Raw genomic sequence first — 24,672 nt, forward strand, 5'->3', positions numbered from 1 at the left:
CACGCAGGAACACACTTTAAGATACTTCATTGACTTAGAAAAAGTTATAGACATAGCCAAAACAAATAGCTCTCATTTATAAATGTGAGTTGCTTTCTTGTAGCAAAAGAAAGCTCACGGGAAATGTGAGACCGAAAACCAGAGGGATACAGCGATGCAGGGGCAGCCCAGCACCTCCTGAGCTAGGAGGCTCCTTGCCTGCTCTCCCCAGCTCGGGGCCATGCTGCTTCTCCTCTCTGGCCTTCAGTTTCCCTGGGCACCAAAGGTGGGAAGACTGAATGACTGCTAACATCCTGGGTGCCATGGTCCTTTCATTTCAGAGAACCGTATATGATCATAACAGTATCATTCTCTTTGATTATAAATGTCAACAAAATACAACTTAACATGCTCAAAAATTTTACCACAAAGAGTGCTATGATTTTTCCCATCCTTGGCAAAGGATGGTTGAGGGCCCATATTATTAGGCCACACTCACCGCTTATATTGGAAAATGAGGAAATGCTAATGAAATTGCTTTTATGGGCTGACATTCATGGATGGCAGAAAGGGACATTCCAGAAGGAGTCCCGGATTTGCTCTTCGGGGGTACTTCAGCTCCCAAAGCTTGGTGGCCACGTGCACACGTGGCCACACCCATGTCTGCGTGCAGTCTGTCAAGGTCACTGAGCACTTGTTAACGTTGAAGGGGAATGAGAGACCTCAGGATTTTCCCCCAGCAACACTCCGAGCCTCTTGTAAATCATACTCATATTCATACACTTAAGCATTAATTTACATACTTAATTTATGACAGGCTGACAACTGCTGCAGCCCTTCTCCCCCTCGGTGTAAAGTGAGAAGTGAATTGTTATTCAGTGTATCCGGTACAGTGGTAATGGTGCTAGCTGTATTTTATATAATGTGCTATCTGCAGAAAGGCAGATAAGAATTTGATTTAACATCCAATTAAAAGCTGTCATTGAAAAAATTGAAAAAAAAAAGTGCTACAATTTTTATTATGACTCTCACCATCTTTTGAAAATTTCCATTTCAGAAGTTTGATTTGGTTCAATTTCTTGGAGCTTCTTGCCTTGGGAGCATCCTCCACGCACACCAGTACCTATGAAGATAATTAGCCAGCATTCCTTTTCCTGAAGCCGTAGTCTATGGCTCTGCCTTCATCACATAGGCTGCGCTGTGTCCCTGTTCAGGCTCAAGCCATCTTCTACTTACGAGTGCCCAGCTGATTGACTTACTGTTTCTTCCTCACACCTCGCTGTGTATTCTGTAAGTTGTATTTTAGTATGTTCCTATAGAATTTCTTCAATTCACGCTGCTATCAGTGTGATCAAAGTTTGAGGTTTTGCATAAGGGCCCTTCAGCTATTCTGTGGGTATGCAAGGCCCAGCAGCTGGTGGGAAGAGTTGCATTTCAGCACCTTATAGTCCTAACTCTGTCTCCCTCTATTAATGTTGCATTTAACCTGAGAGTCAACTTAGTTTTCTTGCATATTCTCAAGTAAAACATTTAGTTCCTTTTTCAATACTAAAGATGATTTTTTTTTTTTTTAAACAACAAAGACATGCTCGGGACAGACATCACAACACCATGTGCTCAGATGAGTGATGTACAAATACCATTGTCTCCAAATACTAATTCTAAGATCAAGGTCTTCAAGCATTTGACCGTGCACATGGACCACCAAGTTCGAGGATACATTATTCCACATCGTCATGTCTACAGTTTGACAAAAACCAGAACATGTTCTCTGAAACAAGAGCATTGTCAATATCACTGAAACACATTACAGCAATGTTTAAATTCTTCCATGATTCCTTGAAAATTTGTAGCACAGCATAATCACTAAAACTTGCTAATTATGAGAGCTGTTAATTTACAATCATTTCCTCTCATAATGACTGTACCATTACCCATTTTTATTTATTCTTAATTAAATTCAATTTCAACTACCTGATTGTGTTTGAGGTAGCTTCACAGTAGTTTTACTGCTACGAAAGTGACATGTTTCCATGTATCAGCTGGGGGATTAGATTAGATTTAAATGAGAGAGGAAAATACGGTTTATCAGTCACACCGTTTCCTCACTTGGCATACAGATTAAAAAAAAAAAATCATCCATTTCTTCAGTGATTAAAAATACAGTTCTTTTGTGAGCATAGACACAATACAAGGAATCTGTTTCTTTGCATGAAAAGTAGAATCAGTGGAAAAGGACTCGAATTCTATTGCTACCTTGCGGTTAACCCGAGTGAGGATGTGCATGAGCTCAAGCTTGTGAGCGCACTGCTTCAGCACCGCACAAAGTGCCTGGATGAACCAGGATCCGTCCTTGGAGTTTCGCCAGGAATAGTAACCTACAAGGCAAAATGTAACCAAAGTATCATGCGTATCCAGTGTCAGCTGATGTAGTAAATGACGACACAATCATGAAGGTAAAAACAAGCACAAACATCCATAGGTGTTATCAGCCATAAAAAGGAAATAATAAATAAATGACACCTTTGATTCCAGGGGAAAACAAAACAAAAACCAAATGGGTGCTTTATGTATACCTCTGCTTTGACAAGGAAAAGAGCTGTGGACTAACTTCACCACTGAGTTACTGAGAATTTTACTTCCTGGGCTTCCCTTCCAATAGGGAACAACAGGGTAACGTGCAGAAGATGCAAAAGCAAAGAAATAAAAAGGATCATTATAAGTAGCATCGTGTTGCAATCAGATTATTGGCTTATCCAAGAAATAACCTGCTTACATATGCACACACATTTGAGTGTCCTCAATTTGTCTACAGGGCATCTGAATAGAGTATAATAAACACATTATCGTATATTCAAAAGTCCAAAAAGGGGAAATAGTGTATTTATTGTTCTTCTCCCAGATTAACTATTGGATCCATTCCTTTTTTTCAGCTTTGCCGCGCGGCTTGTGGGACCTTAGTTCCCCGACCAGGGATCGAACCCGGGCCCGTGGCAGTGAAAGCACTGAGTCCTAACCACTGGACCGCCGGGGAATTCCCTGGATCCATTGCTTTTAATTGGAAAGTACTTTATCTGGAAAGATGCCTGGAGGTTAAAAGAAATCACATTGACTATATTTAAAAATGTAATACTGTTTAAAAATACATTTGCCCTATATTTCCAAACTTTGCGACACCCTGAGTTAGTTGTATAAGTAAACAATTGTATGATCAATAAATATTTATTTATATGATGACGCGTATAATACAACCACAAAAAAGTGGAGGTTGATAACCTATTCATAAATCATTTTTAACTCTATTTTCCCTCATTCCATTTCTACCTGCGCATATGCTATTCATGCTTATCCTTTCAATTTCCTATCTTCCAAAGAATTCCTGGAAAACGCAGTTCTCTCCTATTCCAGGAAGTGGGCAAAGCTCTGACTTGTCCTATGTTTTAATACAGTTTCCATGTGGTATCAAGTTCATGAATGACACTATGTAAGTATGCTTTCTTATAGATGCATATTTTCTAGCCCAACTTTGCTAAAGACAACTTTTTGAGACCTGCCTGTGGTTAAGGCACCCGAAAATACAGACAAGTTGGCTTTTTATGGATATCAGAATCATGACAGCCTTTGGAACACACTCTCCGTTGTTTAAAATCTACACATAACGTTCAGTATGTGTAAGTTTCTTACCAGGTGCTGTAGAATATGCATACAAGAAGTCCGCCTCAACCGGTATTTTCTGACAGGCCATGTCATCCTCAACACCACTGTCTGTCTCAATACCACAGTCCAGTTCTGTGCCTCGGCAAGCCTAGAGGTTAGAAAATAAACATTTATTTAAAAAGTTAAAAAAAAAAAAAGAAAAAGAAACTAAACATTTATTTTAAAAAATATGTGTGTACATGCATCACTGTTATTTCTAAGAAATGCAAAGGCTCTGTAAAAATTGATGTTAATTATGCAGAATCCTTTTGCTAGAAGTCTAAAATTAAAATTTATTCTCTATCTCCTAAGTGATAGTTTAAATAAACAAAAAACTAACAATAGTTCAGTAGCTTCAGGGAAAAAAATAAATTTTTTTGATAATCCACAATTGAGTAAATTAATCCCTAATGAATCCTCAATAACCAAGTTGCTCAGTTATATATTACCTGAATAATGAAAAGTTTAGGTTTTCCAGTTAGACTTATACAACAATCCCCTCTGAAGAAACCTGCTAATTTTTTCAGATCGACAGGTCCATTTGTTCCAAAAATTTTTCCTTCCTCGCCATGGCTTAGAAGCACACAAATAAAACTGCTCCTTTTGCTATGATCTTCTTTAGAAACTGGGAAAACATTTACAAACAAGAAAAACAAACAGAAAACCAATGCAATTTTATTCAACCATCTCATATGCACTGTATGGGAATAAGATGAAGAAACCTGAGAACAGAACTAAGAGATCGTGTAAACCCAACTTGGGGCAGAGCAACACACCTCAAACCACTCTAGGGAGTTGGTATGAATAACTTGTTTTACTTACATAAAATATATAGAGTAGGATTGTATACAGTTTAGTTCCACAATTCTCATGCTTTACTTTTATATGTGTATAATTACAGCTAGATTGTAACATAAATTGGACAACGAAGGTCATCCTTTTCATTATTTCTTACCACTGTACATTAATTCCAAAATTTCTTCACGTGTAAGATCATTTTTATTCCTAACTTCATATTTCAAGTTCGTGAAGGTTTCCCAGAGGCTGGCTGCATCTACGTCTGTACCAGACCGACATGCCATCCCTGGAACAGAAAAAGTTACTTTTAGTTGCATTAAAAAAAAAAACATTTGACTTAACCTGGTGGCGCAGTGGTTAAGAATCCGCCTGCCAATGTAGGGGATACGGGTTCGAGCCCTGGTCCGGGAAGATCCCACATGCCACGGAGCAACTAAGTCTGTGCACCACAGCTACTGAGAATGTGCTCTAGAGCCCGTGAGCCACAACTACTGAGCCCACATGCTGCAACTACTGAAGCCCGCGCGCCTCGAGCCCGTGCTCCGCAACAAGAGAAGCCACCGCCATGAGAAGCCCGCGCACCACAACTAGAGTAAGCTCGTGCGCAGCAACGAAGACCCAACCCAGCCAAAAATAAAAAATATATAAAAATAAATAAATTAAAAAAAAAACATAAACTGCTTTGAAATGAACTATTCAGTGATTCACACAATCCACAGTAAACTCTTCCTTGCAAATGCTAAGAAAATTCAATATTCTGATCGTGGTGACACAAAGTCTCTTTCATTTCTTAGCATATAAGACACTTCATAACATAAACTGTTATAGTGCTACAGTCACAAAGATGTCTTTCACAGCTGCTTAGATAGTGAAAAACCAACTTAAATGCCTAACAAGAGAGGTTTGGTTAAATAAATTAAAAGTCATTTATATAATGGGATACTATATTGCCACTGAAATTTTGTAGACAAAATTTTGGTATGGGAAAATGGTCACTTAAAAAAAAAAGAATAGGATCCTACTTTAAAGAAAAAATTATAAGTATATATATACACACACACCCACATACATATTGTACATACACAAACACACACATACGTATCAATACACACCTCACAAACTCAGAGGAACTATTTCTTTGATTTCAAGTTCCCAACAATTCTAAGATACATTAGAACTTTCATAACACCTTTTCAGGAAAAACCCCACAAACCACTAGCCACTTTAGCACTGTTCATCAGGCATTCTGCTCTGTGTGGTCTCCATTAAGCCTTCTAACCACCATGAGACCGTTATCATGACTGGCTTCATTTGTACAGATGTGGGAGCACAAAGGAGTCCAGGAACTTGGACAAAGTACTGAAGCTGGTGTGCGGACTGTACCCAGGAGTCCTGGGCTTTCCTCATGCCTTTACAGCGCCTTCCACATACACGTACGGATTGACTGAACAGTGAATTCAGATTTAAAAATCCTAAAGTGCTGCAGGGGGAGGGCACACATTGAGTAAACTTAACACATATGCACAGAAAAAAGACTAGATGTTTCCAGCTCCAAATTATTGTTGATTATCTGAGTAGTGTCATTAGGAGTGATTTCAATTTTTCTTTTGCTAATCTGTAATTTCTGAAATGTATATTATGGCCATATATTATTTTTATAAAATTAAAGTAAGCTCATCAAGGTTTTGACATTGGAAAGGCTGAGGACACCATGCAGCTGTGTGACAAGGTGACTGAATTCTGGTCCTGGTTTGTGAGCCACTTAGTAGTTGAACAGAAAATACCAGGCTGTCAGAGACGGTTGTGAGAAACTGACCTTCAAATTTCAAAGCAGAAAAGGGGCTCACTCTAAGGCTAAAGCCAGACTACAGGCCTAAGTATTTTTGGGGGGAGAGTAGAACAATTCTCCCCCCCTTTAAAGATAAGTAAGTACTCGGGATGTACTAGAGATACAACGTACAACGTGATAAACATAATTAACACTGTTGTATGTTATATATGAAAGTTGTTAAGAGAGGAAATCCTAAGAGTTCTCATCACAAGGAAAAAAGCTTTTTTCTAGTTCTTTAATGTGGTATCTATTGGAGTTGATGGACATTCACTAAACTTACTGTGATAATCATTTCATGATCTATGGAAGTCGAATCATTATGCTGTACACCTTAAACTTGTAAGTGCTGTCTGTAAATTATATCTCAATAAAACTGGAAGGAAAAAAAACTCCAATAAGTTCAACAATGAAAAATTCTATGGGACGAGGGCATTATAACTAGCAACGTGAGGCAGAATACCTAACGGTTGAAGGTGGTATCTCAACGTAGAGCCGAAAGCAATACAAATGGTGCCATTCAGGTTTAGACACTCATTTTCAACTACTTTTTCCTCACTCCTTATAATGAATCTAACATCAAATCCGGCTTATCTTTGCAGTGTAATCTGGCTTCTTTCCCTTTTCACCAGCACTCTGGTAGATAGCCTCCTAAACTGAATCAGCAGATTCTAGTTTCTTTAACTAAAATTAATTCTAATACGATTAATATGCAAATTCAAAGAATTATCACAGCACCAATTTAAAAATGAAAAATGAAGAAACAGCCAAAGTGTTCATTCATACGGTAAATTATGCAAGTCAAGTGAACGCTATATTTAGGAAATGGGATATTATATAATCATTAAAATAACAGATATGAAAATTATACAGCAACACAAAAAATGCTTATATTACATTAAATGGAACAAGCGAAATACAATATTGCTTACTATTATGGATAAAATTAAGCTTTGAAAGAAACTGTCAAGGAAAAAATATCAAGTAATACAGTAAGATGTTAAATAGCTTTTTAGGATCGTGAGGGATTTTATTTTTTACATTTTCTGAAAAAAAACCTCTGAAAGTATTATTAGATTCAAGCCATACATAGTATAGAGACTGAGAATGGAATCTGGTGATCAGGCTATGGTGAACCAACCTAACAGCAACTTCTACAGAGCAGTTGAGGTAGAAACAGAGAAAACAGGATCAAAGGGATGGAAAGAAGTGAAGATGGCAAGTTTAAAGTACGTGTTTTTAAGATTTAGGGAAGGAGACAAAAATCAGATCAAAGCTTAAGAGGCAGCAGGGTAAAAGAAAGGTCTCTTTAAGGGTGGGGAGTCTTCTTTTCAGGGGAAGAAGAGAAAGTCAACAGAATGAATGAAGGCACAGGTGAAGTGGCACAGAAAGTGGATTCAGAGCACCAACGCTGAGTCCCAGTTCTGCTACTAAATCATCTGTGGGACTCTGTGCAAGGATTTTTAACCTTTCGGCATCTAATGGTGGTTAGTTTTCAGGGTTGCTCTAAGAATTAAATAAGACAATTTCTGTGAGGTGCCTTGCACAGTTCCTGGAATGGAAAAATACTTCTACTTACTATTTGTTGAGATCCTTCCATTAACATGAAAGAGGGAGCAGGAAGATAAAGAAGCAAGGGTTACACAGAAGTCAGGGCAGAAGAGATAAACATACAGATAGAAGAGGGAGAGATTTTGATGATGGGTAGAAGATTAAGAGTTCATGTTGAATTGTAGGACCCGTAGGGTCCTGCTCTATCTCTACTTCATGGCTATTCTGTGTCATTAGTTTACTAACTAATAACATCAATTCTGTTTTTTATACTACACCAAATATAAATGGTACAAATACTTGTAAAGGATTAAAAACTATCTTATGATACATACCAGTACTTTCATGAAAGTTCTTATTATTAATTATTATACATAAACCCATTTCAGGATAATCCATTTTGTAACTATCATCCAAGGATATTCCAGAGTCCATTGATTTGCTTCCATGTAAGATCTTTCTGTTTGGAAATCAAACAACAGTTTACAAAGAGAGAAATGACCAATGCTGCTGTTCACATTAACACAACTTCTCTAACACATAAGAACAGTTAAAATTTGTTGAATATAATATGCCAGGTTGTGTGCAACAGGCTTTCCCTCACTAAAATTTCACAAAAACCCATTTCACAGATGAGGAAGTGACCACTATGAGGCTGATGGTTATGCAGATACAGTGTCAGACCCAAGGCTGAAAGCATCTGTTGAATTTCAGAGTTCAGACTTTTAATCTCTGTATTTTGCTTTCCTCTAAATTTTATTAAAATTTCATCAAATACATTTTATACGTAAATTTTTAAAAACTTTCTAAAATATTTTATCCTTCAAGGTAAGAGTGAAATCATAAAAATTACCCTGAAATGATAAGGAAATCAACAAAAGGCAACTATAACTCAAAACACAATATTTATCACAATTCCTAAATTGTTCCTTAAACCCTGTGCACTGAACAAACTAATAATTTATTGCTACATAGAATCACTGTTGTAAATAATTGAAAATACTTGTCTAAAGGTCACTTATCCGAAAACCTCTGTTATCTAGACCAGGGTCAATAAACTTTTTCTCAAAGCACCAAATATTAAGTATTTTAGGCTGGCTGGCTGTACAGACTCTGTTGCAGCCCACTCCATCCAGCTGGTGGAAGTCGCCCAGGACAATATGTAAACGAATGGGTGTGGCTATGCTTCAATAAAACTTGACCAAAACAGGCTGCAAACCTGACCCTTGACCTGGACCAGGAATCAGGAAACAACAGCCAAACACTGATACCTAACGTCCATGTACCCACACACTCAACCTGGGAATATTTCACGTTATATGCAATTCTAAAAATATTGTTGGAAAAGGATAGTAAATTACTATCTTTTAAAATAGTAAATTATGTTCTGTATGATAGGAAAAGGTAGGAAAATTTGTAAATCAGTTTAAAAGGGTTTAAAAAAAGGCAAGAAACCTCTAAAATGAGACTGCCTTTCAAAAGGTTAATTTCTAGGCAAATTCCTTTGCTAAACAAATATTGCAAAAATCTTTATTGGTAACCTGTTAATAGTTCTGCTGTAACAGTATTGTTTAGTACTAAAATTAGTTTATAATTCCCTGGGTGGTCCAGAATAATAATACTGGACCCCAGAAATAAACTTTTAGAATTAAATGTACCACAAGAGATCCCAAATGGATAATAACAGACATGAATTAAGAGTGTTTGGGGGCTTCCCTGCCGGCGCAGTGGTTGAGAATCTGCCTGCCAATGCAGGGGACACGGGTTCGAGCCCTGGTCTGGGAAGATCCCACATGCCGCGGAGCAACTGGGCCCGTGAGCCACAACTACTGAGCCTGCGCGTCTGGAGCCTGTGCTCCGCAACAAGAGAGGCCGCGTTAGTGAGAGGCCCGCGCACCGCGATGAAGAGTGGCCCCCGCTTGCCACAACTAGAGAAAGCCCTCGCACAGAAACGAAGACCCAACACAGCCAAAAATAAATTTAAAAAAAAAAAAAAAAAAGTGTTTGAGTTCTATCTTTTCTCTTTCTCAATCTGCTGGTTATTGGAAGCATTAATGAGCAGAATATTCAAAAAGGAAGACTGAGACAAAGGGTAAAAGATAATCTATAACCAGGCAATTCTTCCCCAGACTGAGAACTGGCATTTTATTTTAGCCTTAAAACTCACAAATAAACAGGAGGCCAAAAAACTCCCCCAAACACAAAACCTCTCATCCTGCACAGAGATTCGGAAGGTGCATCTGCCTCTCCTGGGTCATCCTTCTGCTACTAGGGCAGGGTTTCTGACTACACGTCAGGCACCCTCCAACCTCCCCGCAGGTCCATGAAAGTTTTATTTTAAGGAGGAGATTCAGAGAGGATAATTTAACATGTGTATAGACATGCAGCTGTCACATGAGGTAGGAAGTCATCTGGGCCTCTCTGGCTTGAAAGCCCATATTCTTTCTGCTTCCTCAAAGTTTGCTGTATTACATACACCCATCTTTCTCTGCTTGTATGAGATTCCATTTAAATACTCACGTCTCTGAAGTTTTAATGGATTTTGAATCCACTGAATTTTCATTGTTCTCCATGGATACTCTTATTAACTAGAATATAAAGAAAATAGATGTTAATCAAAATCAGTCATTATAAGATCACTGCATTAATTATTCCAATGATTATTTCTCTAAATAAACACACTATATGGATATTTTCATATTAGCAGTACCATCACTCTCCCAGCTTCACCTCTACTGTTCAAGGCTTCTGTGAGTCAGACCTGAGAACAATCCTTTGTAAAGGTATGTATAAGGTCACCCATTTCTCTATCTCTTTCGTTTTTAATTGAGCTATGAAGTACACATAGTGCACAGATAGGAAGTGGGCAGCCTGATACATTTTTACATTTGGATACCCCACCAGATCAAGATACACACTGCAACTTGTTTCTATTACAACAGATCTGGTCATTGGTAAGAACTCTGCCTTCCAACTCAACACAGTTAAAACAAAAACCAAAAACGGTATACCTCACATAACACTATTCTATGATGCTTAGATTCCCAAGAGATTCAGCACCAGGAAGTTCCAAACCTCCACATAATCTTTACTCTTAAACTAGACATGAAAATCCCACTTTCTCATTTAAGGTGTGGACCGGCTTTAGGAAACCTGGAAGTAAAAACTAAAGTTCCTGCTTTCATTCTTCTGTCAGACAATTCTGTTTACCTCCCACAGTGAGTGAGTCCTTCTAATCAAAGCAGCTCTCACTTACGGAGCATTTATTATACAGCAGGTACTGTGCTAGGCATCTTATCTTTTATTTTCCCAACAATCTGAAAAGTCAGGAAACCCAACTCCTAGTGATTAAGTGACTTTGTCCACAGACGCAAAGCTTAGTGATGGAGGCCCTCTTCTTCCCACTCTTCCTTACTGCCTCTGAAGAAGCCAGTTCCTTACTACCTGTCTGGCGTTCTACCATGTCTTCTCTAGCTTCCCCAAAGCAAAGGTACTTCTGTGGCAATCCGCCTCCCTAAATAAAGAATACAGAAAAACAAGGACAAAAAAATTTTCTCCAGCCTCTGGAAGTCCTGCCTATCTCAAAAATTCCAATCAAAATAGAACTTTTAACCTAACTCCCATGCTAAAATCAGACATCTTAAAAAGAATACACACCCCATCAACAGGACTCACTCAACCACAAAAGCCTTTACAGAAAGTCCTAGGCTCCCTCCCCCTTTTTAAATTTAAATTTTTAAAATTGTGATAAAATAAACATAAAATCTATCATTTTAACCATTTTTAAGTGTACAGTTCAGTGACATTAAGGACAGTCACAGTGTTGTATAAACATCACCACCATCCATTTCCAGAACTTTTTTATCTTCCCACACTTCCCCGTTACCAAAGTCCCCCCTTTCAAGGTCTCTTGAAAATTAAGGAGACATCTCTTCTCTTCTCCAAAGCTCAGTTCCTTCCTCCTCTGTCCCTAAGTACTGTGTGCACCTATCGTGGGGGAAGATGGAGAAAAAAATATGGAGAGGTAGTGTCACCATTTTGGAACCACCGAAGGGGGTAGCGTTTCACCTTCTCTCAAAGTCAGTCTTTGCTGTGCATTTCTACAAAAGCTCTTTGCTTTTCTATCATCTTACTTCCTGCGGTTTTTCTAGAAATCTAAGGGAGGATGCTGTGTACAACTGGGATGAACCATCTTGTAGTCAATAAGCAAATACTTCGTGAGCACATGCTTTGTGCCAGGTGCCATTCTAGGCTCTAGGACAGAGTGGAAGACAAAATTCCTACCTTCAAGAAACTTTCATTCTAGAGAGGAAGAATAATTACAGACTGATAAGATTTCAGATACTGATAGGGGCTATGAAGAAAATAAGATAGGGTAGAGTAATAGAGAGACTGGTAGTGTGAGCTACTTTAGCTGAGGAGGCTGGGAAAGCCATCTCTGAGGTGACATTGACAGAAAGAGCTAAATGACATAGAGGCCACCTAGAGAGGCTGCCTTGCTGGGGAAAGGTCCGGCAAGTACAAAGGCCCTGAAAGAGTTTCGTGTATTCATGGTGCAGGAAAGAAAACCAGTTTGACTAGTGCGTGGAAAAGGAAGGGAAGGAGTGAAGGGAATTGAAGTGGGAAAGGCAAGATCATATAGGGCCTTAGGAGCCAAGAGGAGCTTTGATTCTATCCTTACTGCAAGAAGGAGAAACCACTGGAGTGCTTGAAGCAGAGGAGGGACAGCATGCTTTAAAAAGATCACTCTAGCTGCTGAGTGGAGAATCCACTGCGGAAGCACAGAGGCCAATGAGAAGCCCTCTGGAATAGTCCCAGAAAGAGATGATAAAGTTTGGACTACAGTTAAATAGTGGATATAGGTAATTAAGAGTCTGGAACTCGGGGAGAGAGCAGGGCTGGAGATATACTGGGGCACTCTGATGATTAGAGGGTTACTGGCGGAAGTGGAGCCAGCAGGAGACTAAAGAGAAGTGAGTGAAACGGGTGGAAATCAGGTAGCTGGGGTGTACCAAAATATGCAGAAGTCTTCCAAAGAGTGTTTGATCATTTCAGATGTTGCTAAGAGGTCATTTCAGATGAGGACAGAAGACCATTAGCTTTGGCAAGAAAGTTATGGGCATAGTGGGGATTGTCAGGAAAAATTGTCCCAGACTTGGAAATGGGCGAAAGAAATTACTGGATGTTATTTCAGGGTGGTACTAGGCATTGGCTAGAGAAAGCTTGGGGATTATCCGATTTTACAGGGTGTCTTTTGTTTTCATTTTAAGACTTTATTATTTAAAAAAAAATTTTTTTGGAGTATAGTTGATTTACAATGTTGTGTTAGTTTCAGGTGCACAGCAAAGTGAATCAGTTATACGTATACATATATCCATTCTTTTTTAGATTCTTTTCCCATATAGGCCATTACAGAGTATTGAGTAGAGTTCCCTGTGCTATACAGTAGGTCCTTATTAGTTGTCTATATATAGTAGTATATATATGTCAATCCCAATCTCCCATTTATCCCTCCCCTAACCCGTAACCATAAGTTTGTTTTCTATACCTGTGACTCTATTTCCGATTTGTAGATAAGTTCATTTGTATAGGGTGTCCTCTTTTGACTGACCTTCTCCCGACTAGGCTATTTTACAACTTTGTAGGAAGTTAAGCCACAAAAAATGGAAGCCATGCAGATGATTCTTATTGATAGCAATGAAAACAAGTTTTGTCTTGTAATGATGTAACGGATTTGCAACTTGTAGAAAAGATGACCCTCCCAAATTACACTTTATTGCCCTATAGGGTATTAACCAGTTTTGCTTCTATTAGCAAATTCATTTCATTATACCCAACCATTTACATCTATGTTTATTGTTCAAAGTCTCCTTTGAACTGGTCCTAACAACGGACTGGTTCTATTATCAATTAATTGAATAAAATGTTTGACATATTTTATATTTACATAACAGTCAAGTTTCATACTTTTTGAAAAGTATACTTTAAAAGGATCAATGTTGCTGCAATGGGTTGAGGAGAAAATGGGAAAAGAAAAATAAGTAAAGACAACAAAAGTGAGTCAACATAGTTTTACCATGAAGGGGCAAGGAGAGGGGATGGTAGCTGAAACGGGACCAGGGGTAAAGGACATTTCTTGTTTGGCTTGGTTTTAAAGATGAGCCATTTAAAGCATGATTTTATGCTGATGAGAATGATCCATAGAAAGTGAGAAATTAATAAGGCAAGAGGAGAAAAAGAGCGAAGTTCTTGGAGGGATGAGGGGGGTCTGTGAATCTAGCTCACATATGGGGAGGTATTAGCCTCAGATAAGAACAAGTGAGGGCTCATCCACTATAATAACGCAAGGAAGACAAATTATTTGGGCCCAACGTAAGAAGGCTGGCGAACTGGACGCAAGGAGGATGAGGCACTTCTCCCGTGATGGCACCCATTTCCTCTCTGTTTAGAAGAGAGAACTTTGAGACAAAAATCCCCAAAAGTCCTATCTATACCTTCATGAGTACTTATGCATGCATTTTACCAAGTAATACAAAAACTAATCATGCATACGTCTAGCAAAGCTGTGTGAGACAGGCATTCCCAGACATGAGTAGAAGTGACATAAATTGGTATCACCTCCCGAAACATGTCCCTCCCACACCCCTCAATAAAAGGCTTGACATCTGCTCTAGGAAACTTACACTTCTAAGAATGCAGCCTCAGGAAAAAACTCTAGGGATAAGGGAGAGGAGGGAAGGGAAAGGATATGTATTACTCATCAAAATATTGAAAATCTGTGCAGAGAAATAGTGAAGTCATGGTGTATCCAATACACTGGTGCTATAGTATCTTTACCTTTTAACCTGTTTATTAACAGTGGCTATCTCTGGGTGATGGGATCACTGGCAACTTAATTACTCCTTAATATTTTTCTATATTTTCTATTTTTTCTATAATGTCTACTTTTTTTGTTAGGAAACTGTAGTAAACATTATTTTATAAAATAATATCTTCCAACAATGGTAGACTATACCAACCAGTATTGTGTTAGCCAGTTTCAACTCTCAGCCCTGTTTCGAGAGCGATAAAAATAGTGGTACTTTACTACTATAAAAGCAGCAACCCTTCCTTGACTGCTGTGTACCACGTCCCAGTCTATCTGTCTTTCTCTTCTTCTTTCGTATGTATGATAAACACATAATAGGCACATGGAAATCTCAAACTTCCTTCAACCATAAATACGGAGGCAAACTTGCCCCAACGCAAGTCAAAATAATTATCCATCCATGGTTGAAAAACAAAGTTGTTAATTTGACTAATTGAGAGAACAGTACAGGTTGGCTAACAATTCTGGAAATGCAGGCAGATACATAATAAATGGTTTATTGATATTACATTATAATCCATGAGAAAATAGTGTTATTTATGTTTCAAGACTTTCTGGCCAGCCTGTGGAAAATCTGGAGTGAAAACACAGTGGGATGGGAAAAAAGACTTAATAAAATTTCTGAAGGTGAACCCAGAGCTCTTGCCAGTGTCTTTCTGGCCCCAGGGTTTTGCCTCAAATTGGCGCTTTGAATGAGTTTGCCAAATGTAGGGTGCACAGTAGCTGTTCAGGAACCCCTAAAGGCTGTTCCCACCAATGATCAAGGGCATAAGACGTCTTACCAAACACTTCTGCAACAGCGCAGTGATTCTTGGACTGAAATACTAACTTCTAACAATCTTTTATTTCTTGCCAACAATAAAGCTGTGGGACAAGGCGATTCTATCCTTATGACCGGTAATAGAAGGTTTAGATTTAAACAGTGGCAAGCTTTCCAGAATTTTAAAATACAGTTGACTCTTGAACAACTCAGGTTTGAACTCTACAGGTCCACTTACAACATGGATTTTTTTTTTTTTTTTAAACACGTGGATTTTTAAAAATAGCAAATACTACATCACTACACCATCTGAGGTTAGCTGAATCCATGGATACAGAACCATGGCTGTGGAGTGCCAACTAAAAATTATACACTCAGATTTTCGACTATAGGGAGGGTCCCCTAACCCCTCGTTGTTCAAGAGTCAATTGCATTTGGCTTCTTGGTTCATACCAAGGTTAAGATGTAACCTAAATATAAGGTGACTTTCAAGTAGTCATTTCCTTTTCATACATTTAATCAACTTTCTTTAACCAAATCATTCTTAAAAGTTAAAAACGTTTCAGCCTGATTAGCCTTAATACAAGTGATTGTAATTAATAATTTCCAATATTAGACAACAAATAGACAATTTTGTTTCAGAAGGTACTTGATGGCTGAAAGAAAAAAAAATCTGAATTTTTTAAGACTAGTATTTAAAACAGTTTCTATCTGATAAGGATTTCTCAGGAACAAATACTATGACGTATTTTGTTCCCTTTGTGTGTGTGTTTTTTTTTTTTTACCAATGATGACGACTTTATGAAGTCATGTGTCAGGGTCAACAAACTCACACTTTTACATAAACAAGAAATAAACCCCTTCCTTTAAAGTCTTTCACAGAATCATACCTGATCCACCATGCCAGAATTAATCTCTTCCACCTATATATTTACTTAGCATGTAATTAGAACCCTTCTTGTATTTTCATTTTATCCTGTTTTGGATTGTTTTTTTTTTTTTTAATTTATTTATTTATTTATTTTTGGCTGCACTGGGTCTTCATTGCTGCACACGGGCTTTCTCTAGTTGCGGTGAGCAGGGGCTACTCTTCATTGCAGTGCATGGGCTTCTCATTGCGGTGGCTTCTCTTCCTGCGGAGCACGGGCTCTAGGCCCTTGGACTTCAGTAGTTGTGGTGCACGGGCCTAGTTGCTCCGTGACATGTGGGATCTTCCTGGACCAGGGCTCGAACCCGTGTCCCTTGCATTGGCAGGCGGATTCTTAACCACTGTGCCACCAGGGAAGTCCTGGATTGCTTTTTATGTGTGTGTATTTGTTACTCTCATAACACTATGACACAGTGATGGTTTTTCCTCTCTCAATTCCACCAATCAGCAACTAGCATGCTATATTCCGGTCCCACTGGATTCTCTGAACGGTTTAAAAATAATTTTCTCTCAGGGTCTTCACACTTGCTATTCCCACTACCTGGAATACTAGTCTCACTGATATATTATGTTATATAATATTATATAATATGACTTATTTCGCTCAGGTCTCTATTGAAAGGTCACCTCTCCCAGATGTCTTCCCTCATCCTATTTCACTTTCTTTACTCTGCTGATATGCAATCAACAAGGATCCTGGAGCAGAAATCTTGAGGAATTGCTGAGACAGAAAGTAGGAAACATCAGGGAAAGATTCCTGAGGTGATGGGAATGATTTTGGGAAACTGAGCTGAGAGAACATAGGTAGAAGTGGAAGGAAGGAGAATTTTAGGGTCATCTCTTGGTGAGCTGCATTTGGAGCAGTTGAGGGATTGTCCCTTTCTTTTCTTATGGTTGGCTGAATAGTGAGTAGTCAGAGTATTTCCCCACAGGTTTTAAGGAAAAAAAAGTGTACATTGAAACCTGGTAAACAGAGTACCCACATTAGCAAATAACACAAACTGGAGTTTGGCATCCAACTTGTTTGCCAAACTCAACTGATTTGGCACCTAAACTCTGAAGATAAGTCCAGCCATTCCAGTGTCCCATCACAAGCAACACAGGCAGACAGAAAAAGAGAATAACCAAGAATCATTGACTGTTCAAGAAAAACTGACACCATGAAAGAGACACCAAACTCAACAAAAATATTAAAACAAACAGAAAAAGAAGTAATTATGAGTTTTTCTGAGGCTACTGTGTGTAATTTAAAAACTGGAAACACTGGAAATCAGCGAGAAGGCAGATAATGACTAGAACAAAAAAGTCATTGTTCAGTTTTGGGTTTCAAAAGAGAGATTTAAATTCCAAGACTAAGACAATGGTTTGAAAGCCAAACATATTTGACTTTAGTTGAAAGAAAAGGTTGTCTGCTGCCAGTGTCCTTGTCCTCACGGTGAGACACAGCCGCCCCCCGCCTCTGCAGGAGACCCTCCACCACTAGCAGGTAGGTCTGGCTCAGTCTCCTCTGGGGTCACTGCTCCTTCCCCTGGGTCCCCATGCGAACACTACTTTGTGTGTGCCCTCCAAGAGTGGAGTCTCTGTTTCCCCCAGTCCTGTCAGCTGACCTTCATATACTACTGAAAATTTATATAATGATAAATAAAATCCTCACTGCATCAGACTTGCGCACATTTGCTTTCTGCTTGTCACCACCTGCTTTTCCCACATGAAAGCACCAAATCCACACGCTTGGGAGCAGAGCTTTGGTTCCTGCAGAACTTACTTAAGAGTTACACTCAGCATTACCTCACCTCCATTAGCTAATGCCTGGCTGAATATAAGTTATTCTGGACATGGTGATCTCATCTCAGAAGGATAAAAAAAATTGTCCCCCAAGGGAAAAAAATGCCCTATATGATGACGAGAGTTTAAGTTCTTAGAACACTTTCGTTTGACAAAACACAAATAGGAAAATATACAATAGGGGCTTAAAAAATATATTGTGTGTGTGTGTTTGTGTGTGTGTGTGTGTGTGTGTGTGTGTATACATTATATATATATATATATATATATATATATATATATGATGAATTACTACTCAGCCAGAAAAAAGAATGAAATTTTGAATAAATCCATAGAAACAGAAAGTAAATTAGTGGCTGCCTAAGTTTAGGGGTTTGGATAGAGATTGGGGATGACTGCTAATGGTTATGAGGTTTCTTTTGGGGTGATAAAAATGTTCTAAAATTGGTTGTGGTGATGGATACATTACCCTGTGAATATACTAAAAACCATTGAATTCTATAGTTTAAATTGATAAACTGTGTAGTATGTGAATTATGTCTCAATAAAGCTATTTAAAACGTAAAAAAAATAAAAATAAAAATAACAAATATATTGTAGCCCCGCAATGGACTTAACACTAATTGTTTCTTACTGTACTGAGTATGTAATTCTTTCCATCAATTCAGGATGCTGATGATAATAAATTTCTAAACATATATTGGATCCCAGAGAAGTTCTAAGTAGATCAATTGACATTAGATGGCAACCTGGAACCTGGGTCTTAGAATCAGGTCTCTGAGTTCCTAGATCCCTTTATTACTTGCCACTGAAGCTACAACAGTCAGATTTTTCAAAAGTTAAAAAATGTTGTCAGTAGAAATTTACTGTCACTCTAAAATACATAAGCATTTCAGGCTGTGTTTTCCTAAAGTGAAAAGTTGCAATGATTTCCCAGTTTTTATTGCGGTTAGCCAACTAAAGGGACCGTTGCATAATGCAATAATGAAGTTAAGCAGAATAAATTATCTACAGAGTTCGAAGAGAGGAATAAAAATTAATTTCTAAAATTGAAATTTCTATATGAAGTTACAAAGTATCAACATTTTAGGAAAAAACACGCAACAACAACCTGTTATTAAAAATGGCTTGAGGACTTCCCTGGTGGTGCAGTGGTTAAGAATCTGCCTGCCAATGCAGGGGACAGAGGTTCGAGCCCTGGTCTGGGAAGATCCCACATGCCGCGGAGCAACTAAGCCCATGCACCACAACTACTGAGACTGCGTCTAGAGCCCACGAACCACAACTACTGAGCCTGCGTGCCACAACTACTGAAGCCCATGCGCCTAGAGCCCGTGCTCCGCAACAAGAGAAGCCACTGCAATGAGAAGCCTGCGCACCACAACGAAGAGTAGCCCTGCTGGCCACAACTAGAGAAAGCCCATGCTCAGCAACAAAGACCCAACGCAGCCACAAATAAATAAATAAATAAATTTATTTTTTTTAAAAAAATGGCTTGAAAGTTGTGCCTATGGTAGAGATTTCAAAATGAGATATTAAATTAGGATAACCAGTTTAAGTTATTCCTGCTTAGTTAACCTGTCACCCATCAGTGGGTTGTTCTTGGTGCCTGTCCTATAAGGAAACTGAGGTAAGGTCTAAAACCTGGTCTTTGCCCTACCAAACGGGTTTTAAATCTCAAAATGAGACATAAGAACCAACATCACTCACTTCTGAATCATCTCCACAAATACGAGTATCTTCAAAAAAATTATAAGTAAAAATTTACCAAAACTGGTAGCCAAAGAAAAGCCCAAAGAATCGTAACACAATATGCGATTTGAGTGTTGTGTAATAACAGGTCCTCTTACTGTTGGCTAATAGGGGCTAGACTCTGAGCTAAAAGGTACATTTATCTATGCATGTATTCATTATTTACGTATTTCTAGTTAGTCCTTCCAACTATGTTTTGAGGCATAATGAGATTTCCATTTTATAGTTCAGTTGACTGAGGCTGAAAGCAGTTAAGTAACTTTTAAATGGCAGAGCCTGGATTCAAACTCAGATCTGTCAGCTTCCCGCACTTCTACATGGCTTAGTTCTACATAGGAGGGGTAATGCTATCAATAATTTCAAGAAAGGAAACAAAAATCCATAACCTAGAAACACTAAGATGAGAGAGGAAGCATACAAAAACATGATAGAAACTGACTGCAAGGACAGTGAAATAGTATAAAGTGCATTCACTCCAACTCACGAAGAAACCAGGAATGATGTTTATGGTGTTTGGGGTGCCACTGGGTAATTTACTTCTAAAAGTAAAGTTACTCACAAAATATGAATAACTTTCATATTAAGCATTTAGGATGTCATTAAGACACTTTTTTCTATGTCTCTATTTGCCTCTAAAGGAGAGGTGAAGTCTTTTCACTATGACTTGTGGGGAGATTATTCAGTCCTCCCTCAGTATCCATGGAAGATTGGTTCTAGGACACCCCCCTTGCTCCTCCTTCCAGGGATACCAAAATCTGCAGATGCTCAAGTCCTTTATGTACAATGGTGTAGGAGAATTGGCCCTCCATATCTGGTTAAGAACCTACAGACAAGGAGGGTGGCCCATACTTTGGCCAAAGAACTTGAAAAACATCAGGATTATATTTATTACCAATTAGAGAGGACAAAGTCTCAAAAGCAGTCATGTTTCCAGATTTGGTAAGTGAAACAGAAAGAAGAAAATACTTTTTTCACAACAGTTTGGATAAGAGGAGATTCCTGCTGTGACGTACTAGAGGTTTTATTGAAATCATTTCCCATCTGGTCCCTGCATTTCTTTGGGAAGAGTCACCAAACTGGATATTGTCATTGGGCCTGGTAAAAGTCAGACTTTTAATATTTATTTTGTAATAAAGGCAGAATCTCACACATGGCAAGTAAAATTAAATACAGAAGAAACTTAAATAAGTTCAGTTGTGCCACACAAACAAAACCATTCTTTCTTTTTCTCTGGCAAGGACCACACCACCAGGAAGACACAGACAGGAGGGCTTCCCCACTACTCAAAGCCACAAGCCAGAAAGGACACAATGCTTACTAAGTGCAAGGGGCCCGTTTCCCCTCACCTGAAGTCTTGTCCTAAGATGGTATCTCTGGAGGGGCAGAAGGAGAAATGGGAAAGTCCTTGCAGACCTAAATATTGTGTTATGAAATAAATGTAGAATGAAGGATCTTGGATGCCTTTTATAAAAATTATAGATAACCTGTAAGGCCTCCTCCCTCCCACTGAGAATCACTCCTCTGTAGAAGTGATTCAGTTTTACAACCACCTGCCAGAGAAGGTCTGAAACTGCGAAAAGCCAGGGTCAGTAGTACTTATTTGTCATTTGTGCCATGACTGAACACCAATTGTGTGCAGAGTCGTAAACCCTGAGTGTTTGAAGTAGTGGAGACCAAGATCCTACCCCTATGTGTGACTTGCACCAGAGCTCACTGTATTCAAAAGTGGCTCAACAAGACAGATGCCAGTGTTCAGTACAAAATAGATAACTTTATTTTACTCCACCCTAATGCAGAAACTCTATAAGCAACTTGAAGATCAAAATAGGCAGAGAATTAACAACATTACTTAGAGATTTACAAGGCACTGCCGCAGACATTATCTCATTTTACCCCTATAATAACCCTGCAAGGTATGTATATTACTCCTGCCTAATTTATGGATGAAATAGGAAGTGTTGCCCTTGGGATGTGGCCTCGGGTCCTATGACAGCAGCGTACCTATCCCCCTCCATTACATTTGCATTTGTTAAATGTGTACACAACAGTATCTAACAGTCTAAGAATTCCACATCTTTTTTTTAGATCCAACACCACTGCTTCCCATCTTTGAGACAGAGCCTAAAGAACTATCTGATACTAGGCACCAGAACTGACCTAATGCCATTCATGAAACTAAAGACTGCTTTCCAGCATCAGAAGGGGGATGAAGCAATAGGAGATGGTGTTAAATTGGATTTGAAAGCAAAACTGAAAAGAAGCATTATAATTGCCTCTATCAGATGTCAGTCTCTTAAAATCACAGGAGGTAAGACTTTTTTTTCAGGATAGCAAAAGCAAATCTGATGTAATTGGATACAATGTTTCACTTCTTTCTTACTGGGAACAGGTTTTATTGCTACACTCCAATAAACTGTTCATTCCTTCATTCATTAAAACACATTCTAACTTTCAAAAGCCTCCACTGCAAAAGTGCAAAGCAAAACCATCAGGTTGGGATAGGGATGATTTAAGCTTTGTATTTCATTCTTAGAGATCACGTAACTACAATACATTCAAAGTGGCTGAGCGCATTTTGACACAGGCTGGTCTATGCAGCTTGCTTAGCACCTCCTAATACGATCCTGCATACACACATTGTTACAGCAACTCTGCATTTCACCTCTACCATTCCTTTCCAGTCCGCATCATTTAATTATAATTTGCTAAGCAACCTTAAAATAGTTTTTTTTTCTACATAGGGCATAATTATTAAAAAGCATAATACTGTAGTATTGGCATTCATTTGTGCCAGGCCCCAAATATGGGGAAAGACAATACGGAACAAGATAACGAGAAAAACACAGTTCCTTGTGGAATTTGCTTAGGAGCTAATAGGGGAGAGTGTAAAAATAAGCAACTGTAAAGGATATGACACTTTCCTCTTAGGATGAGACGGATGCCAAAGGAACACATAATAGATAGACTTAACCTTGAAATGTTTAATGAGAACAGAAACATAAATAGGAGTTCCTCAAGCAAGTGTGTGGTGATGGGAAGAGAGAGGGAATGCAAGAGTGTTCCAGGCAGAGAACAGTTAGTGTTAAGATCAGCATGGCTGTGCAGAAAGTGAAACGGTGCCATAATGAAAGATAAGGCAGGGGAAGGGGACCAAGGAGCCAACCTATGCTTGGCTTTGTTAACCGTGTTAAGGGACTGGGTTATCCTATGACCAAAGGAACAGCTTTCTGGATTTTTATTCTGTAAAGATTCCTCAGCCTGTGCTACAAAGAATGGATTGGAGAGGGGCCATAGGGGCCTCCTGTAGGCAGGTGAGAGCTTAGGGTGGCTTAAATCTGAGATGGAGAGAAGGGGCCAGATCCAGTGGATATTTAGGAGGGCCAGGAGGCTTCGCGGCTAACTGGAGGAGACAGGAGAGGAAGCTGATAAGGTTGGTTCCCAGTTTCTTGGCCTGGGAGCCACTTATTGAGAGCTGGGAAACAGGCAGCTGCCTTGGGAAGTAAGGCTTGAGAGCACAGCCACTGAAAACAAGAGTGACTAAGGCACTCTTATTCAACATGCGCTGAGGGGATTTCAAAGCCTAAGGGATTTGGGCCATGGATACATAGTCACCCGCAGGAGCTAGAAGGATGCATGGAGGCCTTCACCTCTGAAAGTGAATAGGAGTTTAACACTTGAAACTACCTCTTTGGAAAACGGAGTCACCCGTCAACCTGATAAAATCTAGACAAAGAAGGCAGCAGAGACCAAATCCTCACCAGCAATGGGAGGATAAGCCCTGAGGGCCAGAGCCCTTAGGACAGAACCAACCCGCCTCCTGCCCTCAGGTCATCTTTTCTCCGCGCCCAGCCTCCTCACCCCCTTCCCGATTAAAATTTCAGCCTTCGATCCCCGCTGCCTCCCGCTCCCGGGTCCGACCTCCTACCCCCCGGCCTCAGCGCCCCCGCCTGGGCCTCCCGCGCCTCTCCTGCCCCGGCTCAGCGACCTGTGTCAAGCCTCCTGCTACCAGGCTTCAGCGAGCCGACCCGGGTCTCCCGACACCCCCCATTCTCGGCCCGGCCACCTGTCCCCCGGGCTCGGCGTCTCCGGCTGGGTCTCCGCTCCCCAGCCTCCCGCTGTCCGCCCTCCACATCCCACGCGGGTCTCCCACCACCCCCGGCCCAGCCTCTCGATCCTCGGTCCGGCCTCCCGTCCCCCAGGCTCGGCGTCTCCAGCCGGATCTCCGCTCCGCGGCCCGGCCTCCCGTCGCCGGGCCGGGTCTCTCGATCTGCGGGCTTCAGGGCTCGTCCCCGCCCCCGTTGTCGCGCCAAAACAAAGGATCCGCCGTCCGGACCAGGCCCATCTCCTCCGTCTCCCCGGGGCAGCTGCAAGCCGGTGCAGGCCCCCGGGGCAGGCGCTGAGCTTGGGAGAGTGGAGGGAACCAGCCCAGGGCCTATGGCACCAAAGCGAGAAGCGTCGAGGGCATATCTCACCTCTCAGCCCACACGCCACAGCCACCGACTCGCTCTGCTGGGCTCGGTTCCTGCTCTGCTTCCGCCGCAGCCGCGCTCAGAGGTAGGTGCCCGAGCAGGCCCCGCCCCGCTCTGGCCCCACCGCGGCCCCGCCCCTCAGCTCTGCGAGCTCCGCGACGCGCCGACACGTCCATCAGGCCCCGGCTCCCCCCGCCCGAGAACACCGCCCCCTCACAGGCCCCGTCCCGCCCGAGAACACCGCTCCTCCCGAGAACA

General features: G+C 40.2%; 1 protein-coding gene across 1 annotated transcript; it reads right to left on the minus strand.

The window, feature by feature from the left end:
• Window positions 1–4: 4 nt before the first annotated feature.
• Window positions 5–24,488, minus strand: CASP3 (caspase 3). The gene is made up of 7 exons (XM_061177185.1): window positions 24,418–24,488; window positions 10,373–10,440; window positions 8,188–8,312; window positions 4,631–4,759; window positions 4,125–4,300; window positions 3,664–3,784; window positions 5–2,357 (listed from the first exon to the last, which is right to left on the minus strand). The coding sequence occupies exons 2-7, from the start codon at window positions 10,423–10,425 to the stop codon at window positions 2,134–2,136; spliced, it is 828 nt and encodes a 275-aa protein (XP_061033168.1). The 5' UTR covers window positions 10,426–10,440; window positions 24,418–24,488; the 3' UTR covers window positions 5–2,133.
• Window positions 24,489–24,672: the final 184 nt, after the last annotated feature.

This window comes from Eubalaena glacialis, chromosome 20 (genome assembly GCF_028564815.1).
Source record: "Eubalaena glacialis isolate mEubGla1 chromosome 20, mEubGla1.1.hap2.+ XY, whole genome shotgun sequence".
Lineage (NCBI taxonomy): Eukaryota > Metazoa > Chordata > Mammalia > Artiodactyla > Balaenidae > Eubalaena > Eubalaena glacialis.